Source organism: Lissotriton helveticus, chromosome 5_1, assembly GCF_964261635.1.
Source record: "Lissotriton helveticus chromosome 5_1, aLisHel1.1, whole genome shotgun sequence".
Taxonomy (NCBI): domain Eukaryota; kingdom Metazoa; phylum Chordata; class Amphibia; order Caudata; family Salamandridae; genus Lissotriton; species Lissotriton helveticus.
In genome coordinates this window covers 360,560,757-360,583,119 of record NC_136065.1, presented here as the reverse complement: position 1 = coordinate 360,583,119, position 22,363 = coordinate 360,560,757, and the positions used below count along the sequence as shown (strand labels likewise).

The 22,363-nt window shown below is 44.2% G+C and overlaps 1 protein-coding gene across 1 annotated transcript in view; it reads right to left on the bottom strand.

Annotated features, from left to right (window-relative positions):
- Window positions 1–5,108: 5,108 nt before the first annotated feature.
- LOC144754552 (rho guanine nucleotide exchange factor 16-like) overlaps window positions 5,109–22,363 on the bottom strand; it is a 306,705-nt gene continuing 289,450 nt past the window's right edge. Inside the window, exon 15 of the mRNA XM_078642485.1 lies at window positions 5,109–5,303. Coding sequence (XP_078498611.1) covers window positions 5,164–5,303 — 140 coding nt within the window. The 3' untranslated portion in view covers window positions 5,109–5,163. The remainder of the gene's footprint in view (window positions 5,304–22,363) is intronic.

Genomic DNA, 22,363 nt, shown 5'->3' with positions numbered 1-22,363 from the left:
TGAGGTTCAGCAGTTAAAGGTGTATCTATTTCCTCAAGACATTCATCCCCTTGATTGTTTGATGCTGAAAAATTATTTGGGATACAAAACTGTTTGAGATGTTCGTCAAAGTCTTTCTTCTTTTGAAAGACTGGCCCTTTAGGCTTTGAGCAGTTCCTTCATGGTCTCAATAGCAACTGTCTCTTGTTTGACACTGAGATTATCATGCTTTCTCTTCGACAATGAAGAGTCCTTCAAAGACAACGTGTTTGGCGAACCGTGTCTTTCTGTTTTCGACCACTTCTGTTTTGCCATCGATACGTCTTTTCCTCATAGTCCTTCAATGTCTTGGATTTTTCAGGGGTCTTTACCATTGCAGTATCATTTTCGAAGGATCCAAGGGAACTTCTCTCTCTGGTCATGCTTATGGTCGGCGACTGCTTAGACGCCGATGCTGTCTTTGAGGATTTAGAGTCAGATTTTCGTGACTCGAGGAAAATCTTCAAGGACGATGTGTCTCTTACCTCTGTTCGAGAAGCCTTCTTGGCCCCTTGACTGGCGTCCATGATCTGGATGTTGGCCTCCAGATTCCCTTATGGACCTTCGGCGATGTTCTCCTCTTCATCGCTAGAAAAGCCCATGTCTCGGGAGTGGGATGTTGGCCCTGCATGATGTGTTGGGCTGTTCTCCATCACTGTCTTACCCGCCGAGTCTTTGGGGTGAACACTGAACAGGTGTTGCAATGTTCACTGCGGTGATCTACAGGCAGGCTGAGGTTGCAGACCTGCTGCTGGTCCTTCTTAGCCAAGTTATGGTGTCAGTTTTTGTACAACTTAAATTGTGTCTTCTACATCACCATGTACAGGGAAACCACTGCACGTGCAATCTATAGAACAGGCATTGAGAAGATACCTTGTTCTGCTCCCAGGACTTCTCCAATATCTCCTTCTGATGTCTTCTTCACTTCGGTAGATTTTTGGCTTATTTTTCTTGATTTTCTGCAATTTTTTCCTTCTGATTGTTGTAGAGCCTTCTGCATGCATTCAGACCCAACAGAAGAAAAAAATAAACTGAAGCTGGCAACCAAAGGTAGAACTTTCTGGAGAAAGCACAATGATGTCACAAAGGGCATCAAATGGAGGCACATCAACGCCCACCAACAACAAAAAACAAAGAGTAGAAGGACACATTTGTGGGGGAGAATTCCAGACCCAACCAACAGATGGCAGAATAATGCACAGCATGTGAATTCAAAAAAGATGCACACTGCAAAAGTGAGGTTTTTGTCAGGTTGCAGGTCGTTCCCTGGATGTTTGAGGGCCATACAACAGTAGGGTGCTCCACAAGGTAAGTGGTATGCAGAAATACCTATCTCCCCTTTCCTGCAAGTACTGCATGCACTGCAACTGTAGATTGCCCTTCCTTCTCTTTGAATATATGCCACGTTCACTGTCCAGCTCCCACCACCCTATGCAATGAAGGACAATTTGTGTTTTGACTGAAACAATAAATAAATAAAAACAGGTCATAGTGTGATTTGGGCAAGATCAACATTTACACAGACACTCTGGCCTGGAAGATAGGCAAAAGCACACACTCCTTAGAAAAGACTAGACTTTTGAGCCCGCTCACATCCTGTGCTTTGGGTTTAAGGCCAGGACCATCTAATTGTATAAACATAGACCAAGTAGTGGTCACCCTCAATAATGATTGCAATGGAACAGTGGTCAACTCTGAAGAAATGCAATGTCAGGTTTGTTCTGTGACCAATTCCAGTGACTTCAACTTATGTTCTGGAGGGTTCGTTGTATGAGTGCAGAGGACAGAGTTCTTTACATATACCTTATTGCAGACTGTATTGTCTCAATATCTATCCCCTGAGACTTTAAGAGATCTTCTCGGTCCCCTACACCTGTACACCTGGGATTTGGTATCTTCATATGACGGTTACACTACAGGTGTGCAGACAGCTTGGATTTCATTCATTCCAGTGCCATTTTAAGTATCTGAGATTAGTGTGAAGGTGGCGGGAGATTAAGTTTAAAGGATGTGTTGCAGGCTTTGAAAAAAAAAAGACCAGAGAACTTCAGAGTTCATTAGAGGTTCATTCATGGCTAAATCACTTAGGTTTTCTGCAATGTGCTTTCTGTAGGATCCAAAAGCGTGAGTCCTTGAAAGACTCGAAAGCTCAACTTCAAAGGCAGGAAATAACTGGACCAATTTGTTCAGCTGGTTTGTCCAAGAGAAGATTCAGGTGGTGGTGAATGCTCTAAGTATGAAGATCACTGATTTCTTTTTATATTATACTTGATGTGATGTGAAGCATTACTTTGTTTTCAAATGAGTATATGAGTTGACATACCGCTGAAGTATTACATTTTTGCAAAATGTACATGCTTGCACACAACTGCTACAACTACGTTATGATATATTTCACTCTCTGGACAAAATTTCTTTCTGCGTACATTTTTATGTACATTCCTGTATTACAATCAAAGCTCAGATAGACGAGTGTATGCTCCATCTAAATTTCCCTAAAACATTTGTTGACAGATGATTTAGTTAACTAAAACAATTCGAACAATTACAGAATGTAAACTTGTATGCAAATTTTAGTAAAATTATTTTATAAAATTCTAAAAGATACTGAGCTAGTATCACCCAGATCTACATTTTGTACATCCTGGCTGTTTTTCCTTTAGAAGTAGCACGACATTGACAAAATTAAGGCCACCATTAGAATAACCATCACCGTACACATGTATCTTACAATTCACTAAACATTACAAAAGAACTGTACAATTTACAATGAGCGGGAGCATGCTTCTCATGTGCCGACAGGACGGACCCATCTATGCAACTATATTTAATTAACATCTGAAATATGGAGTATGTTAGGCTGTTTAGCCATTGGAAATGACTGGGAAACACATCAGGTCATCTTTGAGCGCGATCATTTCTTTAAGCCACGACTTCCTGAATTAATAATTTATAAAAATACGTCTTATACCCTTTCGCACTGATCAAATGGGCTGCTTGGTCATCCTTTTTTTACTGATCTGGAGCACAAATATATTGTCATAGTCAGTAAAACTGTGCAGCATGGATATGGCACTGTGAATGAAAAGCTGTCCTCACTTATCCTTTAGCACAGGGAGGACTGTTCGAAATAGAACAGGAACTAAGTGCTAGAAATGCACAGACTCATACTGGAACTCCAACGAACTACATGAAAGAGACAACAAGACTTGATACAAAAAAGACAGAAAAAAACAAAAAACACAGAACAACCTACTGTTCTCTCATGTTGCGTCTCAAAATCATCCGGTTTGGTGTAATGACCACAGTGGAGTTTGAATTCATAATCATGAACATACAAGTAGCGATAGCTAGTATTTTATAGTCGAAGGGACATTTTATATTCTGACCCCCAAGATATTATTCAAAATATTATCAGTAATTCACTGTAAAATAAAATGACACCATAGAAATCAAAATATGGGATGGCCGAGAAGAGTTAAAGGAATCTTAACCAGCAAACGTACTCTGCGAAGTGTGCCTCCACTCATTTACTTGATGAAAGTAAGTTCACAGAAAAGCAACACTTTGGCAATGTTAACGCAGTTAAAATACTTTAGTAAAGATCACCATATAGTGCATGCTCACTTCACAGTGCTACTGAATCCTTGGATTGTACCAAAGTGGTGGCTCGGTTTTCAAGACTATATTTATATTATCAATTCAGACGATATGGTAAAGGTGCAACCATTTACTAAACTGATACAAAGCAATGTAAGTTTAGTTAGTTAATAATGCCTCCAATAAGAAAGCACCTACTAAAATGTATTAAATAAGTAAAATTATAGTTACATCTTAAAAGAATAACAGTGGATAATTGTTATTTGTTTTATAAAAATATAAAACTCTGATGTTGTAAGCAGCTTTTGTCCTTTCCAATTGGAATCTCAGCCTCTTCATCAAGCAACAAAGAAAGTCGATGATATTGAGCCAACTGTTTGCAAATATGTACTAAAACTACCTTAAGGATATCTAACTTTTAGGTTTCATTCTTGTGTGTAGTCATCGGAGACAGCAAATAATATATTTTTGCAGATGGTTGGATCACACATCACATCCAGGAGCCAACATGTAGCAGAATGTCTCTTACCCTGATGGGCAGAGGCTTTTGCCATTGATGGTAGTGGCAGGTGTCAAGCAGCAGCATAACCGTCCACTGAACCAAGCAATACTTCCAAAGCAGTGATCCTTACTGCATGCAACCACCTAACCATAACTGCTCACCTTTACTAAATTCAAAGGTATGCTCCAAAGCACCTACAATTTGGTAATATCCATGGCCAATTCTAAGTCCTCTGAATAAATTAACGTCGCTTTAGATTTCCTCAGACGATTGCCAAACATTCTTTAGGGAAACAAACTGAGGATTTTCATTAGAGCGCTGTTGTAGGGTAAGCAAGACATACATTGAGACATGCAACACTTTCACTAGAAAACGTCAGCAATGACTTTTGTGGAAACACAAATAAAATATCTCCCATAAATCTATCTTTTGTGCAATCATGAGGAATGTCCCGTTTGTCTGCTGATATTCACTTGGTGCTCGCAAAGTGCATGCTGCATGCCACTATGGTTAGGCCATCTTTATCACAGCTCTTGCTTGCTTGGCGAAGGACAGTCGGCATCGTGTGGAGTGTGACAATGATCTCAAAGGAGGCAGACGAGTGATCATGATGTTTACAACAATTCCAAAATGTAAGAAGTCCGACACTGACGTGATCTAGCTCTGCAGCATCATCACAAAATACAGACAAAATGTCAATGTTCAAAATGACCACAAGCATAGTCCACATTACTGGCAAACACTCCTGAATTTCCAATATGGCACTTTGATATGATATCCGGCATCTTTCATATTTCCAAGACAATCCAAGACAAAAACTGGAGCCTTTTTCCTTGACCTCAAATCTCGTTTGTACAGTCTCAGAAGACCGAGGAAAATAATGGATGGGTAACCCTCTTCTCAGTCAGTAGCGTGGCGTATGGCAGTACATATAACCAGGCTCTGCAGAGTACAGCTGTATAAATTCAGCACTGAGCCAGGCCAACACCAAAAGATCTGACTTCCTTTCCATTTCAGTTCTAATGGACAATCCACGTACATATCTATACATCGGTTTCTATCCGCAGCCTTTCCATGCGCTGGACATTGCGCTGAACGACATTGTGGTTGGTGATCTCTTTCGCACATGCTTGAGGGAACCAACCCATCTCACTGTCTCGAATCCTTTCACCTTGGTACCAGCCTACAATAAAAAAAAAAGAAATATATATTAAACTTCAGAAGACTAAACTTAAATACAATTTCTTGGGAGACGTTCTTTGGACTATCACCGGAGATTAACAATGAAGCACTGAAGAATTGATAGTTACAAAAAGAGCAGTTCCTTTGGCACCCCCCTCCACATCAAATTCCCATATATTTTAAGGGGACTTATTCAGTTATGTTTTATTACTGGGCATTTGCATAGACTAGTGTTTGACAATTACTTTGCCTCTTGGTGCTTGTATAGACCCTGGCCTGTAACTGTGCTCATGACCAAGAAAACAGATCTCATTCCTACTTGGACCTAAGGCATTATGATCAAGCGACTGGAATTATGTCACAGGGAGGATCAAATTATGCAACAGGTCTGACAAAATTAAGCTGCAAGAAAAAGGAAATCATATGGGTTGAAACAGCACATTTTGTGATAACATGATTTCTTTAGTTTGACATTAGTTAAGACAGCGAGAGCAAAGGTTTCACCTTATTACTACTAAGTTCACACTCAAGTACAGCAATAAGCTGAAAGTTGACCTGTCAACCTTTGTGGAGTGCCGTCATTTGCAGGATAACACCTATCTCAGCATTTTTTGTAACTTTTGATCAGTTTGAGAAGGATTTTTTTTTTTAGTTATGCAAATGATGCGACAGAATGATGCATTAGGAGGCAAAGGCTGAAATCTATAATAATGCGGAAAATACTGTAGCACAGAATTACCATTCCATTGGCCGTGCATTATGCCTAGATGTTCTTCATTTTCCTTCTTTCCAAACCATGCCAATGGGAACCATGTAAACTCTCAGATAGCTACTGTTTTTTTTATTTATAGTGTGACTTTTCAATTATAACGAATATGCTACTTACCAGTATGCATCTGTTCTTGGCATGTAGGGCTGTTGACATTCATATCTATAGCATAGATCGCCGCCTAGTGTTGGGTCCGGATGATTGCACATTGTTGTCCTGGAAGAGTCTTCGAAGTATCAAGAGATAGGTGGCTCCCCCCCTGGACTACAGTGCGCATGGGCATCGACTCCATCCCCAGATTGTTTTTAGCCATTGTGGCGAAGATGGAGTGTAACAGTGTGAGTGATGACAATGCTAAGAGTATGTGTAAGTGCTGCAGCCGCTACAGGCGCCGGGGAGGAGGGCGGGCGATATGAATGTCAGCAGCCCTACATGCCAAGAACAGATGCATACTGGTAAGTAGCATATTCGGTTCGAGGCATGTGGGCTGCTGAATTCATATCTATAGCATAGAATATATAGCAGTCCCTCCATTAGCGGCGGCCGCCTGTGCCAGCTGCAGCAGTTTGAAAAAGTGTTTTTAGAACAGCCTGCCCTACAGCTGCTTGGTGCTTGGAGTGCACATCTACACAGTAGTGTTTTGTAAATGTGTGTGGGGTAGACCATGTGGCTGCTCTACAAATGTCTTCTAAAGGGATATTTCCAAGGAAAGCCATTGAGGCCCCCAGCTTGCGGGTGGAGTGGACTTTTGGGGGGATTGTTAAAGTGCGCTTAGCTTTTTGATAGCAAATCTGAATACACTTAACGATCCACCTGGCTATACCTGCTTTGGAAATGGGGTTGCCTTTGTGTTGTGCGGAAAAGGCAACAAAGAGTTGTTTCGTCTTCCTAAAATCTTTGGTCCTATCAATGTAATACATCAAAGCTGTGTGGAGCATTCTTTCTGCCACTGTCTCAGGATTTTGGAAGAACACAGGCAGTTCAATAGTCTGATTGATATGGAACTGTGAAACCACCTTTGGAAGAAATTTAGGGTTAGTGCGCAGCACCACCCGGTTGGAGTGAATTTGTATGAATGGCTCTTGTACAGTTAGTGCCTGGAGTTCACTAACACGTTGCAGTGACGTAGTGGCTATCAGGAAAGCCATTTTCCATGTTAAGAACTGAATCTCGCATGAATGTAGAGGCTCAAAAGGTGGACCCATTAGTCGGGTGAGGACCACATTAAGATTACATTCAGAAGCTGGTGGGGTCCTGGGAGGAATGACTCGTTTGAGTCTCTCCAGAAAGGCTTTAATTGCAGGCACTCTGAAAAGGGAGAGATGCTGCCTGTTTTGGAGATAAGCCGCTATGGCGATTAAATGTATTCGAATGGAAGCATATGCTAGATTGCATTTGTAAAGATGTAACAGATAACAAATGATGTTGTGCGTGGACGCGTCAAGCGGGTCTATGTTGTGGTCTACGCAATAAATGACAAACCGCTTCCATTTTGCCGGATAGCATGCTCTGGTGGTGGGCTTTCTTGCCTCCCGTATGATATCCATGCAGTCTGGAGGCAGTTGAGGTAGCCAAACTCTAAGACCTCAGGAGCCAGATCGCTAGGTTGAGCTGTTGCGGATCTGGGTGCTGAATGTCGCCATGGCTCTGCGTCAAAAGTCTGGGTGTGAGGTGCAGCCTTTGATGCGGTACCACGGAAAGTTCTAGAAACGTGATGTACCATGGTTGGCGTGCCCACGTTGCAGCAACCAGGATGAGCGTCATCGAGTGTTGCTTTAGCTTTCGTGCCACCAGCGGTATTAGAGGTGCTGGGGGAAAAGCGTACGCAAATTTGCCTGACCAGTTCATCCATATCGCATTGCCCTGCGACTGTGGGTGCGGGAACCTGGCGGCAAAGCTTTGGCATTTGGCGTTTTCCCTTGTGGCGAACAGGTCTATCTCTGGATGACCCCACTGCTGGAAGTACGGGTGGAGTACAGATGGATGTATCTCCCACTCGTGCATTTGGTGGCTGTACCTGCTGAGCAGATCCGCCATCTGATTGTCCTTTCCCGGGAGGTGTTCCGCCATGAGGAAGATGTTCCTTTGAATGGCCCACTTCCACATGCTCTGAACCAGATGAGACAACTGTGGAGAGTGTGTACCTCCCTGCTTCTGAATGTAGTACATGGCCGTCATGTTGTCCGTCCGGATCAACACGACCTTGTTGCACAGATGTACCTTGAATGCCTTCATTGCCATGAAGATTGCCATCAGCTCTAGGTGGTTGGTGTGCATCTTCTTTTGCTGCGTTGTCCATAGTCCCTGCACTGTGTAGTGGAGTACATGAGCTCCCCAACCCTGGAGAGATGCGTCCGTCGTTAGGATGATCTGTGGCACAGGCTCCTGGAACGGTCGGCCCTTGCAAAGGTTGTGTGGATTCCACCAATGCAGAGAGTTGTATGCACGACCGGTCACCAACACTAGGTCTTTTAACTGTCCGTGAGCCTGATTCCACTGACGTGCTAAGCACTCTTGAAGCGGACGCATATGTAGTCTCGCGTGCGGGACTATGGAGAAGCAGGAGGCCATCATGCCTATCAACTGCATGAACACTCGTGCTGGAAGCGAGTGTTGCGGTCTGAATTTCTGTATTAGCAATTGAATGCGGTTGATCCTCACTGAATTTGGCTGCGCTTTGGCTGCCAGAGTGTTTATTGTCGCGCCTAGATACTGCCGCACATGGGCGGGCTGAAGGTGTGACTTTGGATAATTCAGTGAGAATCCCAGATCGTGAAGAAGTTGAATGGTGTGGGACATGTTGGCAGCGCACTGCTGGGCCAACTTTGCTTGGACAAGCCAGTTGTCCAAATAAGGGTAGACGTGCACGTTTTGTCTCCTGAGGTGCGCAGCCACTGTCGCCAGGCACTTTGTGAACACCCTGGGCGCTGTGGTCGCTCCGAAAGGGAGGACTTTGAATTGGTAATGCTGATTCTGAATGGTGAATCTGAGGTATTTTCTGTGTGACGGATGTAGTGGAATGTGAAAATATGCGTCCTTTAGATCTAATGTTGCGAGGAAATCCCCCTGATTGAGCAATGGAAGAACCTGCTGCAGTGTGAGCATATGAAAGTGTTCTGATAGAATGTACTGGTTTAGGGGTCTGAGGTCCAGTATGGGTCTGAGGGACCCGTCTTTCTTTGGGATCAAGAAGTACAGGGAGTACACTCCTGTGCCTCTTTGTTCCACTGGTACAAGCTCGATTGCGCCTTTTTGCAGCATGTAGAGTACCTCTTGCTGCAATAAGTGCAAATGCTCTGTGGACATAGGACGGTGTTTTGGGGGTATGTTGGGTGGAGTGGATGTTAACTCCAGACAATAACCGTACTGGATAAGCTTTCTGACCCACCTGTCTGTGGTGATGGATTTCCAGACTGGCAGGAACTGTTGGAGTCTCCCCCCGACCGGTGTTGTATGGTCTGGGGGCAGTGACAAGGAGTCACTGTTTGTTGGCGGTGGAGGATCGGGAGCTGTTGTTTCCACGACCTCTGCCTTTGGCGGTGTTTCCGCGACAGCCACCTCTACTTTGTTTGTTGTATGAGGTTTGTGCGCCACTCTTAGTGTACTGTGTTTGCTGGGACAGCTGGCCTCTGGAAACACCTCTATTGCTTGAGCGACGAAAAGAACCACCCCTGAACTGCTGGGACTGGAGAGCCCCCATAGACTTTGCAGTCTCGGTGTCTTTTTTGATTTTTTCTAGGGTGGTGTCCACCTCAGGTCCAAATAAGTGATCAGGGTTTACAGGCTGATTTAGGATGGTGGTTTGTTCTCCGGCTTGAACCCGGAGTTCCTGAGCCAGGCTTGACGCCGCAACATCACACTGGTGTTAATGGCCCTGGCCGCGGTGTCTGCTGTGTCCAGTGCACACTTAATAGAAGCATTTGAGATGAGTTTCCCTTCTTGTATGAGCATCTCTGCTGCCTCTTTATATTCATCTGGCAAGTGTTGTAACAGGGTCTCAAGTGTATCGTAATGTGCCCTGTCATATCTGGCCAAGAGTGCCTGAGTGTTTGAAATGCGCCAGATATTGGCTGCTTGAGCGGCCACCCTTTTCCCTGATGCTTCTAGCACTTTAGATTCCTTGTCAGGGGAAGGAGCATCACCAGTAGTTTGTGAGTTTGCCCTCTTCCGGGCATTGGAAACTACTAAAGAGTCCAACGGCAACTGGCCCTTGATGTAGGTAGGGTCCCCAGGCGCCGGCTTGTACTTTTTTTCAATTCTGGGGTTTATAACCCTGGCTCTCGTGGGTTCTTTAAAAATGTCTGCAGCATGTTTTAAGACACCCTTTAGTATAGGCAGAGTCTTTACGGTCTTCTCAGAGGTGGAAAAGGTGTCAAACAAACAATCCACCTCAATAGGGTCAGCATGGAGCTGGACGTCATGATTTTTGGCAGCCCTCTCAATAAGCGCATTAAATGCCGCTGAGTCCTCAGTAGGTGATGTTTTGACATTATACACTTGAGTGTCTGGGGCAGTTTGTGGATCCCCTGGGTCCGCAGCATCTGACCATGTGTCATGTTGATCTTCAGGATCAGTGTCGGCAGGGTAGTTGTACTCATCATAGTCACCTTCCCCAGCCTCCACATCTGAGTAAGTGGGCGAGATTGGAGCAGTGTCCTGTCCACGTGGAGCTATTAGTTCAACAAGAACTGGTGAATCAGTGGAATCCTTCTTTTTCTTTAAAGGAAGTGTGTAGGACTCCATAGGCTGTGCTGGTGTGATCTTTCGTTTGTAAATCGAAAGTTTACCGGTGTCGGCGTCGATGAATTGTTCCGACTGCTCCTCCAGCAGGGGTTGTCGATGCTCTATGCCCACAACTGCAGGGGTAGGCTTCGGCCCCGTGGACACCTTCATGGACGCCTCGACAACATTCTTCGGCGCGAACGCCTTCGGCTCTACTTTCGGCGGCAGCGTAAACTGAATAGGCGCTGTCGACTTTTGCGGTTTGGTGGCAGGCTTCGGCGTGGAAGTATCCTTCGGATCAACAGCGGAAGCTTTGTCCTTAATGCGTTTCAATGATTCCGACACCTGCTTCGTGAAGGAGGTGGACGGCTGCGTCGACTCGACAGGTGCCTTTGAGCCACCAGCAGGTGCGGACTCGAGGGTTGTAGTACTTTTGGCCTTGTCCGGCCGACGCGCAAGATCAACAACTTTTGTAGCTCCGATTCCTTTGTCTGTGTCGACGGCCCTTTGCGCCGAAGTCTTCGGGTCGACGACCTTGACAAGTGCTATCGGTGTCCCAGTCTTCGGCTAGACGCCCTTGAGCGACTTCACCGGTTCGACAACCTTTTTTGGCTTTGTCTGCACCGACAGGTCTGAAGACGTGGAGCCGACCAAGGCGACACGCGCTTTCGGTTTCGACGGCGCCTCTAGCACTTTCGGTTTTGTAGACACCGAAGCTTTCTCTTTTGGTTTCGATTTCACCAATGGTGGCTCTCTAGAAGTGTCCGTAGCCGGGCCCGGAGGCGAGACTGTGGAACTCGGTGCAAGATCTTGGGTAAGGCCATGTGGCGATCCCTCGACCTGAGCCGTAGATATTGTTTGAACGGGGCATAGCTCCTCGCTTGAGCTATCTTCCGTGGCCCCATAGGCCTCATCGTCGTCTCCTACCTCGTCGACGATTTCTTCTGCATCGAGCATTTCTACGTCTGCGTCGTAGTTGGAGTCGATCTCTGCCGCTGGATTGGAAATCGGCTCTTGATCTTCCTGCTCGTCTGCCTCTTCTCCCTCGGTATCGAAAATGTTCACCGGGTCAGGTGCCGTCTGCTGGGCCTCCTGGCGCTCTACGCGCCGAAGTCGAATCGTCTTCTTGGAGCGGAAACGAGAACAAGCCATACAGTTGGCTTCATCGTGATACGGCGACAGGCACTTGTTGCACACTGGGTGGTCGTCGATGTGGGGATACTTCGAGTTGCACACGGGGCACCTCTTGAACGGGCTCCGTTCCATGATGGTTCGTCGAATAAGGCCTGTAGCGTCGACCGGGCTTCGAGCACTGAAGAGTCACGCGACTCCTCTGGATGTTCGACTCGGGAACTGAGCCGGAACAGAACTGGGCACTGATCGAAGACAATACCGACAATATAGGAAAGGCCTCTGGGCCAAAAGAAAGTTTCTATTGATTCCGAACTTGAGTGACCAAATATGCATCCAAACCCAATGGCGGAAAAAAACAATCTGGGTATGGAGTCGATGCCCATGCGCACTGTAGTCCAGGGGAGGAGCCACCTATCTCCTGATACTTCGAAGACTCTTCCAGGACAACAATGTGCAATCATCCGGACCCAACACTAGGCGGCGATCTATGCTATAGATATGAATTCAGAAGCCCACATGCCTCGAACATCATCTTCCGGAATCATGGCTCCTTTCCCTGTTCTTGCAGTCTGTTAGATTATGAATGCTACTAATAATTCCTTCACAAAGTCTATTTCCATTCTTAAAGATATATTCGCTTCAAAAAGTGTCCTTTCCGACACTGTGGCCTCTCTGTCATTGCTCTATGTCCCTAAGTGATGCAATTACCCAAGAAACCTTCTGCAAGCCCATTTTTGCTTCCACTAGCTCCACTTGTCTCTGGAATAATACTCAGCCTCTTTTACTCACAACTGAAGACAGGAGGAAGTTGTGTTATAACTAGTGCGAGGCTCGATAGAGTGAGGCATAATGAAGTGTTGGATAAGAGGCATGATGCAAAGTGTCGATATGCCGGTGGAAGGCTGTGCATTAAAGCATAAAACCAACATAATTACTGGATACTGTAGAAAAAGGTTAGAATTTTGTAGCTGAATACGTCCTACCTCAAACATTCATTTACTATTTTCATCCTTAAAGAGAACTTGGAGACAAATGAAAGGCTAGGGCTCTTGATGCTCTTGCTCTAAACAAAAGCAATACTTACACAATTTCACCTGACTGTCAGCAGATATGATTTCTAATACTTCTGCGCTGTACGGCAAAATAGTACCTACTATCTCCTTGGCCCCAAGATCACACAATACCTGGTCTCCCCTTGCCTCGTCAGCAGCAGATTCACAAGATTACCACCACATTTTATTACCACCCCACTCTTCTAACTTTAAAAATAAATGTTTTTATTATTTTTCCCATGAAAGACAAATATACATAAAACAGGCTTATGCATAAAGCATCATTGGGAAATCCAGTGCAGGGCCATTCTTATGACCGTTACAAAGACATACTGGAATCCAGTCAGTGAATGCAAACAAAAGAGAATGAACTTCGACAATTTCCATCTGACAAGAGTCGAAGAATGACATGTTTGTTCATTCATTCACCTCCATTCAGGGCTCCCCAGCCTTTGTGGGATTTCATATGACAGCCGTCGATCCCACTGCTGTAACTTTCACAGACAGTAAGGATGCTTTCGTGGATATTCCATACTTAGATGTGGAATATCCACTTCGGAGATGATAAACATTTTACTTATCAACATACTGTGTCCAAGCTGACACCAAGTTCACGATTTACTAGACCACAAATACCATCTTCGGGTACAAACGAGTTGAGTTGTGAAATATGTGAAGTATTTCTCGTGGAGCTCTGGGTCTCAAACAGACTCTCATGCAACTAACAGTTGAGCTCTGAAAGTTTCCCTAAAAACATAAAGATCAGATTTTGAAAACCCTAGTTACTGTTTCCTGAAGGTGGATTTATCCAATGGACTGAGCAAAAGGGGAGACAGAGTGTAGACAAACTTGCAGGTCTAGAAGGCTTAGAGTGGGAATGAATTGGAGAGAGGCACAAAAGCTTGACTAGATGCCAGGAAACAAGATGTTCAGAATTCTGCGCACTAGAGAATCACAACAGAGCAAATCATCTGCTCACACTGGCTGGAAAAAAACATCCTAAGGAATGTAAATGTGGTATTGTGAACTACTGATGAGGAATGAATATGTACAAGCAAACTGATGGATATGAGATTGGCCATTTCAAAGACAGCTCTAAGAGCTTCGAAGGCAGCCAGAGAAGAGGGGACAACATCCAAGGAGGGATCGATGGAAGATAGCGAACTGGTGAACCCAAAAAATTAATTTTAGAATAAAGAAGATGAGTGGTGCTGGCCCCATCACACGGTTTTCAGTCCCAAAAGAGCAGTGTGCACAGCAGGTGCGTAAAGTAGAAATGAAATCTGAATGTGCGATCTCATGACTTTCTGGAATCTGAATGACTGATTATGCAAACTTTCCAAACTTGCCAGAGTAACTACATTTGAGAGGTCCAGTCCTACTGCACTTTTAAGATGGAGTCAAATGAAATCTTATAATGTATTTTTAAATGAACAAGTGACTGACAAACACAGAAGCCAGATTCTTAGTTTCAAGTGAGGTGGGTGGTACTATGAAATATTTAGAGTGGGGCCTTGAGTGTAGCTTGCACCAGAACAGTGATGGGGTGCTCCGGTTAGTGTTGATCGCACACAGCAAGCCAATGGGAAGCTCATAAAAATGGAGGGGGATCAAATTCAGGGCACGAATGTGGTGCCTGGATTTTCAATCAGAGACAGATTCCTCATCAACACCAGTGGTAAGTGTGGCAAAGGCACTTGAACAGTCAGTATATTTTTCCTCAAAACAGACCTCAATAAGAAGGATTCACAACGTGTAGTTTTACCACTGAGGGATGTCTACATTGTTGTATTAGGAGAACAAAGGGTGGTCTGTTTATCATGGTCATCTACGGCACTGGAGTGTGTTTATTGGGGTCTCAGCGCATTTTAGAATAGACTGGCAGGATGATTCAGATATTTGCTTAGTAGTAGTCATGATTTCCTGGGAGTAGTGCAGCCAAGCCAAGAAGGTAAAATCCGACACTACATTTATTTCCTTGTAACCCGGAGCGAGATGGTACAATGCATGCAAAAATGTTGAAAATCCAAAAGCTAGTGCTGAGTGCCGTGATTGGCTGGATGCAAGAATGACCCTGGCGTTAGTAGGTAAATGGAGCAGCTTGCTCCAGTATGTGCACTGAGCTGCATAAGCAACACTGGGGCTTGCCCATCAATAACCAACAAATCCATGTGAGGACTTTACACATGCCTACATTTCCAGATAGTGCATAAACAGTGGTGTGCAGCAAACAAGAAGTGTGAGACATTCAGTGCATGCTGCAATAGCTATTTGCTCATGTGAATGTTTCAGGGATAAAAGTTTGTAAACCGGCAAAAAGAAATCCCGTCAAGGACATGTGGATACATCGTCATACTAACGATGATGTACCCACTTTTGAAAACATGCCGCATGCAATAAATAAACACAATCAGTATTGCAAAGAAGGGCCATGTCCCCTCCTTCTATAGTAGAGAAATGCAGCTCATTCAGGGCAAACTGCACTATCCACTATTTGCGCCGGGGGGGGGGCTGTTTCTGCAATGAGCCTCCAGGTGGGTCTCAGGTAGGGCAGACTGTGGAGAACAATGGGAAAGCAACTCTTGCAGAAAACCTGTATGGGGCGTGGAGTGGCAGCGGCAATTGGGACCGCCCATCTATGACCCAGGCTACACAACCTTAAGGGGAGGCCTCAAATTGTGCTGGGCACAGTGAGGTCAGTCCAGCCATATCACACAGCCTTGCAGCTCCAGCACTACAGGGAAGGGGGTGTATCGTCAGAAGACACTATGGAGCTCGGTCAGAGATAGAACAAGCGCACCAGACATGAGTAGCAACTAGAACTACACTGTTAATACAACTAAGGGTTTCTGGAAGTATCATGATGACAGGAGTTATGCTAGGGGTAGTAATGTAACGATTCAGTCTGGTTAAATCCCTAACACATGAGAAAGACTACATGTGGAACTTCATGCCGCCAGTGAGATTTTCTTTTCTTTTTACAGTGGGAACCTGTGAATGGTAAATACTGTAGCAATGAGTCATGAGCACACCCGCAACCTTCTGTAGAAATGCACAAGCAGTAAGCGACTTAATGCCTCTAATACTTAACCTCAATCATTCCTCCGAGCACAGCTCGTCCTCATCACAGTCCAAGTCTTGACCTGGATCCCTGAGATCCAACAGCACAAGGCGCTAGATACACTTTAGGATGAGGGTGGATAAAGATGCCTTTTATAGTGGTAGCAAGGTGAAGAGCCAACCACAGAGGAGAGATAAAGGACAGGAGGAGGATTATTTTATTTTAGGATTGGGTTATGCACCACTGCCTCCTGGGTGAGTCCGCATCTCACGTAGTAAGGACTGTGATGAAGTGGGGTAAGGAGAGAATGCTGGTGGGACGAGGAGAAAATGCTGGTGGGGTGTGCAGCGTCTAATAAGCCAATCACCAGTGCAGATCGACATACCTAGGGTGCAAAATCTACTGTACCAAAATTGTTGTGACTGCAACAAGAACATGCTTTAAACTGTATAAGTTTGAAATGCACTCACACAGATCCTTGTACCTTTGTGAGTAAATTAGTAAATATATGAGGAAAGTTCTTCCCCCAATACCCAAAGCAGAGGATTTACACAATAGTAACAGCACTTGGTGCAGTCAGAGAGAAAAAGTTATAAGAGGCACACATGCTTGCAAGTAGTAAATATACTGGGTGGACGTGCTTTGGCAGCAGGGCAGCCGATCTAGGTTTGAGGTTACAGTGTGGTTTTCTTTCTGCGGAGTTAATTGTCCCAGAGAAATTTAGTAGATTCTCATTCCTGGAAGGGAAGTTTGATCTAATCCCCTCAGAGGACCTTCCAGCGAAAATACTTGAGATTTCAAGCATGGGATTTTTGTGGATATTACTAACCGATGTGGCTCTGCAGCCGCCCCAGCCAGATTACTTCCAGAGAAAAGAGTTTGGGCTAGTGTTCAACCAAAAGCTTCAAGGAATGATTTTTTTATTTCAATGCAGATCCCACCCAGGGCGCAGCGCACGGACAGATGTTCATCTCGCCACTTAACCAAAGACACTTTGCAATTAATTGAAGAAAATGACAGTTTCCAAATGCTGAGTTCTCTCTGGATCAGACATGTTTTGACAATTAGCACCCCCCCTCCCACACACACACACAGAGCGGAGTGGTAGTATAAATACTACTTTCTTACAGGCAATTGAGTGTCATTCTTAAAGTTCATAGAGATTATAACAGCGTGGAAATATGAGGGTCTAAAAATGCAGCTGGACACAAAGGTCAAGTCTTGAAATTGATGGATTCTAGGGCCAGATGTAGGAGAGGAAATACCGGTCGGGAACGGCCGAATACGGCCGTTACCGACCGGTATTTAGGAATCGGCATGTAGGGGCCAGCATTTTACAGAATCGGTAAATTTACCGATTCGGTAAATTTACCGAATCTGTAAAATACCGAATCGGTAATTTTACCGATTCGGTTATTCCACATGTAGGTGACACTCCTGAGAGTGCCACAGGCCCTTTAGAGTCGGTATTTTACCACCCAATCCTATTGGGTGGTAAAATACCGAATGCAGGTGTGCATGCACATCTGTGCATGCACACCTGTGCCATGTGGCACACAGACATGCCCTTAGGGCATGTCTGTGTGCCACATGGCACACATGCCTGTATTTGGGGTGCTAGAGGGTGTCAAAGTGACACCCCCTGCACCCTTGCAGGATTCGGTATTTTCCGAATCGGTATTGCCCATTGATTCCTATGGAAGGCCCATAGGAATCAATGGGCAATACCGATTCGGTATTTACTGAATCGGTAAATACCGAATCTTACCGATTCGGTAAATGTGAAAAGAAAATTACCTACATCTGACTACTTCTATTTTACCGATTCATAAATACCGAATCGGTAAAATTCGGTATTTATGAATCGGTAAAATAGAATTACCTACATCTGGCCCCTAGTCTATTAGTTAAAATGGGAAGGTGGAAGAGAATGAAAAGCAGCTAGAATTCTCTTGAATAACGAGCACTGGTAAAGGCAGAAGGTCTCGTCTTTGCAAAATCGATTGGATTTGTCAATGTTTTCTTAGCCATGTGCTGCTGTGCTGCATGGAAATAAACAAAAAAAATTTTTTTTAAACGCGCTATGCCGTAGTCAATGCTGGCCGCGTTGTACTTTTTTATTATTATTTTTTTTAAAACATTAAACCATGCTGCACAGAAGCTGCGCTACTGTACAAGATGGCAAAAAATCATTGCTAAAGCCAAAAGATCTCGCAGAGGTGAGACCTATTAGCTTTGTCAATAGAGAGATAATATAAAGAAGAGCTGACTGTGTCATAGTGCTTTTTTTCCTGGTGTGAGTGGGTGGTGGAGGGAGGGGCAAGCAAAAATGGAGGGAGGGCAGGGTTGGGAGGATGGGGCAAGCAACAGTGGGGAGGGAAGGGGCAGGGGTACTAGTCAAGCTAAGACAGGGAGGGTGGCAGTGGGACGAGGCAAGCAACAAGATGTGGGGTACCGAGGGGACAGAGAAATGCAGTGCAGCGTTGTGATTGGTAGGCACCCAGGCTCCCCTGACCAATCACAACGCTGCAGTGCAGCGTTGTGATTGGTTTTGAGAGTCCTGGTTTGATTTTTAACCAGGGAATGGTTGCCTGGGCATGTTCTACACGTAGGCTGTAATGCAGCCTGCATGGAGAATGGGGAAATGGTGAACGACTGGTTTGGGCGGCCGAGAGGGCCGATCAAACAGTCATTGCGCACTTAGGAGTGGGCAAACCACTTTTCCCCTTCTCTCCTCCGATAGCAGAGCAGCCCCGCCCACCCGCTGGCACACAAAGCAGCACAAACATAAAATGATAACTGAAAGTTATCATAATTTTATGTTTCTACTTCTCGCACTGCTTGAAAGCAGTAGGGCGATGCTCCTCCACCATATTAGAGGAGCCGCCACTGCAAACGAAGGCTGATCCTATGGGGCCTGAGCATCGTCAACCAACTTACATGGTACAATTCACTGTAAAACTTGTGGACATTGGCTGCAAAAGAATAGTGAATCTCAAAATCCAGATCAGAGAGAGCGTATGGTTTCCAGAATTAGATGAGAAGGTGGAAGAGGAGTTTATAGTCCACTTCTTGTACCAAGTCACAAGGGCACATGAACAACCAGCAGTCAGTATATCCGACGGGCTGGACAACTCTACCTAAGCCCAGACTACTGAGGCTTCTTTTCATCAATATGCACTGAAGGTAAACAGAAGTAAACTAAAGTTTGTCAACTTCACAAATTCTGAAGCTGCACTAATGTAACTAGTGAAAAATCAAAAATTCCCGCTCTACCGACAGACATCAAGATGGATAATTAAGCACAATCTCAAGGATCCAAGTTTCAGAACTACCTGAAGCAGCTGACATTTATCACCAAGGAATACCAAACCAAAGATGAAGCAGAGTGCTTCACAAATACCCTCAAAATAATGATCGGCACAATTCCACAACAAAGTGGGGACCTGGATTTGGTCCTCTTTGACTTCTCCATGAATATTGTGTGTTGTCATATGCAATCACTTGAGAGGTCCTTGCCATGGTCCTAATAGACTGGGTAGTGAATGTCACAATCCCCAACATCTCATTGTGGGCTCTTAGGTGACCAACTCGGGCCTCATAAAAGACAAAAATAGAAAGCCAACCAGAAAATCAGCTACAAACAGGAGAGCACCTGTTACCCATCTTAGTAGGTAACTGCATCCTGCCACAAGACAGTTAGATAGAAGGCAAGCTCAGAATGACCTAGGTGCTGCAGTCACTGATTATACTCAGAGGAGTTAACAATGGCTTTTAATGATGACATATCGGTTTGCATTGCTTTGATTTTAGCGGTCTGGTATTAATTCTGCAATCCAAAAGTAGTAAGACAGTCAGGTGTTTTTTAATCCCTCTGATCCCACTCCTGGATCGCATTTTGCCTGCTTGCCACTTCCCGGTTGCTCCAAATTAATACTGCCATTGTGGTTGATGGTCTAGCTGCTCTCTTTAATTTGGAAGCAAGGCGGCTATTTAGAGATGCTGCTTGCATGTCTGTGCAGTTACTAAGAAATCTGACAAAATCTTTAGTAGGTCCTCATTTTTTTAGGTGGGTAAGGCCACAACAACTGTGCTTTGAGGAAGAGATATTTATATAAAATTGATGGCTCTTAATAATCGCTTTCCATTTGCATTGTTTCAATTTTAGCACTTTCAATTTTAATTCTTTTTTTTCAGAACTAGTAAGAGAATCAGGTGGCTTTTCATTGCTAATCCCACTCTCCAAATCCATTTTGCGTGTTTGTCACTTCCTGGTTGCTCCATTTTAATACTGCAATCCTGGGTGATGGTCTAGCTGCTTGCTTGACTGGGGGAGAATGTTTTGATTTGTTCTGCATTCCGTCCATCAATTGTGTGTCTTTTGCTTTCTCGCCCTAAGTGCACCGGGTATGCCAAGACGTGGGTCCCGGGCTCACTGTGCCACTGTATTCAAGCTATCATGGCTGAAGCGGAGTGAAACCCCGAAACCGGTCCTATGATGCTTGTTTCCGGTCCAGGGAGGACCTGACTTGGCAGTTCGGCTGGACTGTTCCCATGAGGCACAGGGTCAATACTGATTTGCATATGGCCAGGTCTAAGCTGGGGTGGCACGGTGAGCAAAAGAATGATGGATTTAACCCAGATCTCTTGACTGGGGGAGAATGTTTTGATTTCTTCTGCATTCCGTCCATCAATTGTGTGTCTTTTGCTTAAATTTGGAAGCAAGGCAGTTATTTAGCAAAGTGTCAATGGAGCGCCAAAGACAAGCCCGAATGCACCAGTTTGCGCCAGGCCACATCCAGCAGCTAGAGATGCTCCTATGCAGAGAGCAACTTATCAGTTAATCAAATATTAAAGTACACTATGTCAGAGAAGTCAAAGTTATGTTACTGGGCTAATGGGAAGGTCTCACTGGGAAACAATTCTGCAGTCTCGCTATGAGAACTGGGCATATTAACAAATGTTATGAACCACGCAGTTTCTCTCTTGGATAATTTGAAAAAGAAAGAGGAATTCAGTGATAACCGCTGTAGTCTCGATTCTAACACCGAAAGTATTAACTGGTCTTAAAGGAGCACTTCTGAATGACTGGTCAGTATACCAGGTTGTTGAACTAGATTGCTTTGCAAACAGAACTGTGACTTAAGGATGATAATTGGATGATTTTAAATGAATTAGACCTCTCAGACTATCAATTAATTTCGGCGTGTAAAGAAGAGGGGCAGTGGTCCTAGTAATGTTCATTAAACAAACCCTAAGAAGTGAGAAATTGATTATGGATGTTCAGACTGATTTGCCAATTTTAAAGGTAAAATTGATTTACCCTGTAAACGTTGTGTAGCATATTTCAGTTTTCTATTTATGGGCTAGAACACCTCCTGCCGTACATATAGGACTATAAGTGTACAAGGAGTTCCATACCCATATAGAGGAATGAAGCTGAAGGCCTAGTTCCTTTATAGGGTTAAGGAACTCCGAGGTGCCTTGTAATATCATTATCATGTATGGCAGTGAGTACTTTATTCCATATAATACATTGCCACACCATCACCTTTCCCACAAGCCACTTAAAACCTTGGTGCATAGGTCTTCCCTATGAAAGTGTTAGCATGTTTGCAAAGTTAAACACATTAAAAACCTATTATTTGTTGCAAACAGAAATGAGAAATAGTTCAATACAAGTCAGTTTAAAAAGAAAAAAGCTGCTGTAGCTCGGATGTGTAGAAACATGCTGAAAGAGTCTAATTTTTCTCAAACTATATGAGGAATGCAAAAAGTGAACATGTTCTCTCTGCTTGTCATTGTAAGCTAAAACGTAAAGCATAAGAAATAAAAACATTTTGGTTTCGTTGCTTTAAACAACTGTGTCAATTATGCTACCTTTTCCCAATGATCCTTTTAACAAGACAGGGTTGCAGGGGTTCAAATTAAAGGTTGTTAGAGGTCCCTTTCTGGTCTTGCAAGACATCTTAGAGAGAATATTAGTATTACTAAGAGCTGTTGCCTTATTTCTCTACAGCAAGCACACAACAGATGTTTTGGTATCTCCATCTAGTTTAATCTTGGAGATAAATGAAGGAGATACGTATTGGTGTGCAAACCAGAATAGAGCATTTGGATGTATACTGATTATACCATATGTCAATGGTATGTATAGCACATGAATTAGGTAGTGTAACCTATCCGTGTAGCACCAAAGCAAATTAAACTTACCAAGATATGAGTAACACCTGTCAAAAACGTTATGGTGCAATTAGTGGTAAAGTGGGTTACATATACCTTCTCAAGTCTTATTACCCTCAACCTCAATTTCCATTTGCAAA